At 50.3% G+C, this 8,248-nt stretch overlaps 1 protein-coding gene across 3 annotated transcripts in view; it reads right to left on the bottom strand.

The window, feature by feature from the left end:
* Positions 1–1,308: 1,308 nt before the first annotated feature.
* The window catches only part of sema4gb (sema domain, immunoglobulin domain (Ig), transmembrane domain (TM) and short cytoplasmic domain, (semaphorin) 4Gb), an 81,570-nt gene continuing 74,630 nt past the window's right edge, over positions 1,309–8,248 (bottom strand). For all 3 annotated transcript variants that reach the window (XM_072912698.1, XM_061932001.2, XM_061932002.2), the window contains exons 9-14: positions 8,082–8,248; positions 7,881–8,019; positions 7,603–7,825; positions 4,580–4,695; positions 2,982–3,192; positions 1,309–2,839 (exon numbers count right to left, since the gene is read on the bottom strand). The exon at positions 8,082–8,248 is cut by the window's right edge and continues 9 nt beyond it. In XM_072912698.1, the coding sequence (XP_072768799.1) occupies positions 1,941–2,839; positions 2,982–3,192; positions 4,580–4,695; positions 7,603–7,825; positions 7,881–8,019; positions 8,082–8,248 (1,755 nt within the window). In that variant the 3' untranslated portion in view covers positions 1,309–1,940. The remainder of the gene's footprint in view (positions 2,840–2,981; positions 3,193–4,579; positions 4,696–7,602; positions 7,826–7,880; positions 8,020–8,081) is intronic.

Below are 8,248 nucleotides of genomic sequence, written 5' to 3' on the forward strand. Positions count from 1 at the left end.
ATGCACCTGTGTCGGTCCATCTGACTTCTGGAAGAGTGATATCGACATGATCACATGTACCTGTGTCGGTCCATCTGACTTCTGGAGGAGTGATATCGACATGATCACATGGACCTGTGTCAGTCCATCTGACTTCTGGAAGAGTGATATCGACATGATCACATGTACCTGTGTCGGTCCATCTGACTTCTGGAGTGATATCGACATGATCGCATGTACCTGTGTTGGTCCATCTGACTTCTGGAGGAGTGATATCGACATGATCGCATGTACCTGTGTCGGTCCATCTGACTTCTGGAGTGATATCGACATGATCACATGTACCTGTGTCGGTCCATCTGACTTCTGGAGTGATATCGACATGATCGCATGTACCTGTGTTGGTCCATCTGACTTCTAGAGGAGTGATATCGACATGATCGCGTGGACCTGTGTCGGTCCATCTGACTTCTGGAGGAGTGATATCGACATGATCGCATTGACCTGTGTCGGTCCATCTGACTTCTGGAGGAGTGATATCGACATGATCGCATGCACCTGTGTCGGTCCATCTGACTTCTGGAGGAGTGATATCGACATGATCACATGGACCTGTGTCGGTTCATCTGACTTCTATAGGAGTGATATCGACATGATCACATGCACCTGTGTTGGTCCATCTGACTTCTGGAGGAGTGATATCGACATGATCGCATGTACCTGTGTCGGTCCATCTGACTTCTGGAGGAGTCATATCGACATGATCGCATGCACCTGTGTCGGTCCATCTGACTTCTGGAGGAGTGATATCGACATGATCGCATGGACCTGTGTCAGTCCATCTGACTTCTGGAAGAGTGATATCGACATGATCGCATGTACCTGTGGCGGTCCATCTGACTTCTGGAGGAGTGATATCGACATGATCGCATGGACCTGTGTCGGTCCATCTGACTTCTGGAGGAGTGATATCGACATGATCGCATGGACCTGTGTCGGTCCATCTGACTTCTGGAGGAGTCATATCGACATGATCGCATGCACCTGTGTCGGTCCATCTGACTTCTGGAGGAATGATATCGACATGATCACATGGACCTGTGTCGGTTCATCTGACTTCTATAGGAGTGATATCGACATGATCACATGCACCTGTGTCGGTCCATCTGACTTCTGGAGGAGTGATATCGACATGATGGCATGCACCTGTGTCGGTCCATCTGACTTCTGGAGGAGTGATATCAACAAATAAATTCTTATTTCAAGTAGAAACATTTTTGGAACCATTTATTAATGACAAATGAAATATAAATAAATAAATAATATGCATTTTAATTGATCAGCAACATAAAAAAAACGTTCCAAAACAAAAAGAAGAAAACAATTTGTGCTGATTTGACAAATCAAAATGAAGAAATCAGGATAAATGGCACAACTTTATGATACTGATAAAGCACCCCCGACCAACAACACCCGTGTTGTCAAACTCTAATGCAGGAATTCTCATCTTGTGGAACGTCAACGAATCAATGAAACATTCCAACACAGTGTGACTGTTCAAACTGTGGGTAAAAAGATGAAGTATAAAAACCTTGTTTGTAATGGATACTTAGGCCTACTGCGCTACTGTCTTTTAATTTGAAAAGCCAGGCGTCCTGGAAGTTTGGACCACCCAATTAGACCATCTGGCGACAGAAAAATCAGACATTTAGTTTCCTAGTGACAGAGGTGGGCAGGAAGACCCAGGACACGTTTCCTCCCAGCTGGAACGCCTCAAGAGGTCTGGACCTCTGCCTGGGCTGCTGCCCCATCTCGGATAAGTGGAAGAAGATGGAAAATATCTTCATCTTGATTACATATCCTGAGGAGCAGAAGGACCGGGTGTGGTTTTTGTCAGCGTGGGTCTGAAGCACGGCGTGTCTCCGGAGGGTTGTTGAGGGAAAGGTGAGCGTCCGCAGTCACTAGATGGCGCTCTCCCCGGGCTGCAGGTCCAGCTGCTTCCTCTGCTCCAGGATGCGGTTCAGTTCCTCGGTGAAGGAGCGGCAGAGCGGCGAGGCGCCGTCCCGGTCCAGCTGCCGCAGGAGCACGTAGCTGTTCCCGTTCATCTTGCGCAGGACGCCGGGCAGCGTGGCCGAGAGCCCGTTGACGTAGTCCATGTCGGGCAGCGGGGGCGGCATGGGCAGAGGCGGGGCCGGGGGCGGGGTGGTGGGCGGCGACGACGCCTCCTGCAGGAAGCGCTCGCTGAAGTCCCCGAAGGCGGGCGCGGAGACGGAGCGGCGGCCGTTGCAGCGGCTGGAGATGGACGTCAGCTCGAAGAGGGAGCTCCTCTTGCTCTCCGTGGCCCCCAGGACCTGCAGGCCCCGCTCGGGGTACTTCCTGCGCCGGGTGCAGAAGGTCACGTACAGCAGGACCACGGACAGGACCAGGCACAGGCCGCCCAGGACCGCCACCAGGGAGACGTAGACCACCTCCATGTGGCGGTACGTGTGCAGCGAGGGCCTGGCGGGCGGCGAGGGCGCGGCGGCGAGGACGGTGGCGTCAGGAGCCGTCGTGGGCTCGGCGGCGTGCGTCGTCTCGGCGGGGAAGTTGGGGTCGGCGTGCACCGTCACGGTGTAGACGTAGACCAGGACGGATACGGAGTTCTCCACGGCGAAGCAGCGGTACGAGCCGCTCCGCCGCGCCCCGATGATGAGGAGGCCGTCCGTGCCCAGGCGATAGTCCCCACCCGGGCGATAGTCCCCACCCGGGCTTTGGAGCGCTCGGCCGTCCAGCGTCCAGCGGGGCGTGGCCAAGTTGGAGCGCAGCTCACACTGCAGGAGGGCGTCGTCACCCGACATGATGGAGCGCCTCCGGTGGAGCACTGTGGACGACACCAGAGACACGTCACTAACACCAGAGACTCCAGTCCTGTAGGGGGCAGTCATGCACATGCAGGACTAGTGTTGCACTCCAGTCCTGTAGGGGGCAGTCATGCACATGGAGGACTAGTGTTGTGTTTCTACCGTTTCCAGAGTTGTCCTCACAGCCCCGGGTCCCCCTCAGGATGTCCTGGGTGAGGTTCCGCCCAGACTGCCACACCTCCACGCACTCCCGGCCATCCCAGCCACAGAAAGGGTCCCTGGCCAAGACGCAGTCGTAACAGGAAGTGTACCTGCGGCAGGTAGACGTGGGGAGCTGCACCACCCCTGAGTGGGAGCCCACGTAGATGTGACGCTGTGGACAACAACATCATCAGCAGCTGGCATGACTTGGGGACTAGTACTCAGTACTAGAGCCAGGGACTAGTACTCAGTACTAGACTCGGGCACTAGTACTCAGTACTAGACTCGGGCACTAGTACTCGACCCGGGGACTAGTACTCAGTACTAGACTTGTGGACTAGTACTCAGAAGTAGACTCGGGCACTAGTACTCGACCCGGGGACTAGTACTCAGTACTAGACTCGGGCACTAGTACTAGACTCGGGCACTAGTACTCGACCCGGGGACTAGTACTCAGTACTAGACTCGGGCACCAGTACTCGACCCGGGGACTAGTACTCAGTACTAGACTCGGGGAATAGTACTCAGTACTAGACTCGGGGAATAGTACTCAGTACTAGACTCAGGCACTACTACTCAGTACTAGACTCGGGGACTAGTATTCAGTGCTAGACTCGGGGACTAGTACTCAGTACTAGACTCGGGGACTAGTACTCAGTACTAGACTCGGGGACTAGTACTCAGTGCTTGACTCGGGGACTAGTACTCAGTGCTTGACTCGGGGACTAGTACTCAGTACTAGACTCGGGCACTAGTACTCAGTACTAGACTCGGGCACTAGTACTCAGTACTAGACTCTGGCACTAGTACTCGACCCGGGGACTAGTACTCAGTACTAGACTCTGGTACTAGTACTCAGTACTAGACTTGTGGACTAGTACTCAGTAGTAGACTCGGGCACTAGTACTCGACCCGGGGACTAGTACTCAGTACTAGACTCGGGCACTAGTACTAGACTCGGGCACTAGTACTCGACCCGGGGACTAGTACTCAGTACTAGACTCGGGCACCAGTACTCGACCCGGGGACTAGTACTCAGTACTAGACTCGGGGACTAGTACTCAGTTATAGACTCAGGGACTAGTACTCAGCACTATTCCCGGGGACTAGTACTCAGCACTATTCCTGGGGACTAGTACTCAGCACTATTCCCGGGGACTGGTACTCAGCACTATTCCCGGGGACTGGTACTCAGCACTATTCCCGGGGACTGGTACTCAGCACTATTCCCGGGGACTAGTACTCAACACTATTCCCGGGGACTAGTACTCAGCACTAGACTCGGGGACTAGTACTCAGCACTAGACTTGGGGACTAGTACTCAGCACTAGACCCGGGGACTAGTACTCAGCACTAGACCCGGGGACTAGTACTCAGCACTAGACCCTGGGACTAGAACTCAGCACTAGACTCGGGGACTAGTACTCAGCGCTTGACTCGGGGACTAGTACTCAGCGCTTGACTCGGGGACTAGTACTCAGCGCTTGACTCGGGGACTAGTACTCAGTACTAGACTCGGGGACTAGTACTCAGTACTAGACTCGGGGACTAGTACTCACCAGGCTGTCAGACAGCACCAGACTCTCCACAGGTTGTTCTTCAGCAAACATCTGCAGCTCCTCCATGATGTGCATCTGACCCCTGATGTCCACCGCTCTGTGCAGCCAGCCGTCGTCTGGTGTGTGTGTGTGTGTGTGTGTGTGTGTGTGTGTGTGTGTGTGTGTGTGTGTGTGTGTGTGTGTGTGTGTGTGTGTGTGTGTGTGTGTGTGTGTGTGTGGGAGGGAGACACACAACTAACATTACAACTAGCAGCAGGTACATTCTGCATTTCCACTGATTGATACCGCGACACAACACCACCAATGTTCATGTGTTAACAAATGTGTTAATAAAACTTTATTTTTATATATTCAAACAATGAGATAATAATAATAATAATAATAATAATAATAATAACAATAATAATAAATGCACCGTGTCTTGTTTCCTTAACGTCTGAGTACCATTTGCAAGTATTACATAGTACTAGGGTTGTCTCCATACCAATATTTTGGTACCGGTACCAAAATTATTTCGATATTTTTTGGTACTTTTCTAAATAAAGGGGACCACAAAAAATGTCATTATTGTCTTTATTGTAAGAACAAATGTTAGAGTACATGAAACATATGTTTATTATTCTCATTTAGTCCTTCAATAAAATAGACAACTTGTCTTTTAGTAGTAAGTAAACAAACAAAGACTCCTAATTAGTCTATGCAGTAACATATTGTGTCATTTATTTTGTACACATTATGAGGGACAAACTGTAAAAAATGCATTATTAATCCACTTCTTCATTTACTGTTAATATCTGCTTATTTTCTGTTTGAACATGTTCTATCTACACTTCTGTTCAAATGTAATAATCACTTATTCTTCTCTTCTTTGATACTTGACATTAGTTTTGGATGATACCACACATTTAGGTATGGATCATGTTGATACCAAGTAGTTACAGGATCATACATTGGTCATATTCAAAGTCCTCATGTGTCCAGGGACATATTTACTGACTTTATAAACATACTATACATTATAAAAAAAGGAAATAAGATTTTGTGACGATAAAAAAATATCAATGTAATCATAGTAGTATCGACTAGATACACTCCTGTACTTGGTATCATTACAGTGGATGTCAGGTGTAGATCCACCCATGGCATTTGTTTACATTGTGACGCCGGTGAGCTATTGTATCCTCCTACGGTGTGTAGTGAAGCATGTTTAGCTATTCCTCGTCCTCCAGTGATAATGATACTTGTAAGAAATGTACTTTATTTGTCGCCCTGGAGACCAGGATTAGTGATTTAGAAGTAGCTAAAACACTGTGGATGGATGTTAGCTACTCAGTACTCGACTCGGGGACTAGTACTGAGTACTAGACTCAGGGACTAGTACTCAGCACTAGACTCGGGGACTAGTACTCAGCACTAGACTCGGGGACTACTACTGAGTACTAGACTCGGGGACTAGTACTGAGTACTAGACTCGGGGACTAGTACTGAGTACTAGACTCGGGGACTAGTACTGAGTACTAGACTCGGGGACTAGTACTGAGTACTAGACTCGGGGACTAGTACTGAGTACTAGACTCGGGGACTAGTACTGAGTATTAGACTCGGGGACTAGTACTGAGTACTAGACTCAGGGACTAGTACTGAGTACTAGACTCGGGGACTAGTACGGAGTACTAGACTCGGGGACTAGTACTCTATACTAGACTCGGGGACTAGTACTCTGTACTAGACTCGGGGACTAGTACTCTGTACTAGACTCGGGGACTAGTACTCTGTACTAGACTCGGGGACTAGTACTCTGTACTAGACTCGGGGACTAGTACTCTGTACTAGACTCGGGGACTAGTACTCTGTACTAGACTCGGGGACTAGTACCCTGTACTAGACTCGGGGACTAGTACCCTGTACTAGACTCGGGGACTAGTACCCTGTACTAGACTCAGGGACTAGTACCCTGTACTAGACTCGGGGACTAGTACCCTGTACTAGACTCGGGGACTAGTACCCTGTACTAGACTCGGGGACCAGTACCCTGTACTAGACTCGGGCACCAGTACTCTGTACTAGACTCGGGCACCAGTACTCTGTACTAGACTCGGGCACCAGTGCTCAGTACTAGACTCGGGCACTAGTGCTCAGTACTAGACTCGGGCACTAGTGCTCAGTACTAGACTCGGGGACTAGTGCTCAGTACTAGACTCGGGGACTAGTACTCAGTGCTAGACTCGGGGACTAGTACTCAGTGCTAGACTTGGGCACTAGTACTCAGTACTAGACTCGGGGACTAGTACTCAGTACTAGACTCGGGGACTAGTACTCAGTACTAGACTCGGGGACTAGTACTCAGTACTAGACTCGGGGACTAGTACTCAGTACTAGACTCGGGGACTAGTACTCAGTACTAGACTCGGGGACTAGTACTCAGTGCTAGACTCGGGGACTAGTACTCAGTGCTAGACTCGGGGACTAGTACTCAGTGCTAGACTCGGGCACTAGTACTCAGTGCTAGACTCGGGGACTAGTACTCAGTACTAGACTCGGGGGACTAGTACTCAGTGCTAGACTCGGGGACTAGTACTCAGTGCTAGACTCGGGGGACTAGTACTCACCATGTCTTAAAGCAGCTCTTCCTGAGGGTGTTTCAGTGTTATAACTTCACTTTTATCTTGACTTTTTACACCAAAATGCGTCCATTCTCCCTTTTCTGTCTACACACTGTGTCTGCTTGTAAGTACTCTGTGTGTGTGCGCTGCCCAACATGCTCCTCTGCTCCTAAAACCAACAATGTCACCACATGACGACGCACCGTCATGCCCGTTAAAAAAAAAGGGGAATGGGTACTTTTTAGAGGCGGTATAGTACTGAATATGATGAATTAGTATCGCGGTACTATACTAGTACTGGTATACCATACATCCTTCCCCACAGTGCCACCTGGTGGCTGAGGTTGGTCACTATGAAGAAACAATGCCCTAAAAGCATCTTGAAGAAAAGAGTAATAGTTGATAGAAAAGAAGACTTACCAGTTCCCAAGAAGAGAACGGTGTAGATGTTTCCATCCAGCGCTGGCTGTTGGTGCACGACTATGCGCACGTAGTTGACGCTCCTCTTGAACATGAGGGGGCGCCCCCCAATGGGGTGCACCTGGGTGGCCATGAGCGGGTGCCTCCTGGCAAAAGTCAGGGTGTTGTCTGGGAGGTCTCGAGAGGAGTTGATGCCCTTGGAGCGGTGCAGGTCTGTGATGCACTGGACACAACACACATGTTATTATTACTATTAGTATTATGTTGCTACAACTTACTGATCCAGGTCTTGGCTCGGGGACCTTCCCTGTGTACTCCCTCCACTTGGAGTCCTGCACCTCCATGTAGGGCCCCTCAAAGGCCCTCTGCACATCTGAGAAGGAATACTGGCAGACGGCCGAGGCTTTGATGTTCTTCCTGGAAGACAACATTTCATCCTTGAGGGACGTCCATGGACATGAAGCAAGTCCGCCTCTCACCATTCCAGACCGAAGACGGCGTAGAAGAAGCTGCTGTGAGCGTCGGGGCCGTGCAGGACAAAGACGCTGCGCAGGACGTTGAGGTGCAGCTCGTACTCGGGGACTGAACACACCAAGCGGGCCTTGAGGAAGGACGTCCACTTCCTCTGCAGAGTTCTCTGACCGCC

Source organism: Nerophis lumbriciformis, linkage group LG39 (assembly GCF_033978685.3).
Source record: "Nerophis lumbriciformis linkage group LG39, RoL_Nlum_v2.1, whole genome shotgun sequence".
Lineage (NCBI taxonomy): Eukaryota > Metazoa > Chordata > Actinopteri > Syngnathiformes > Syngnathidae > Nerophis > Nerophis lumbriciformis.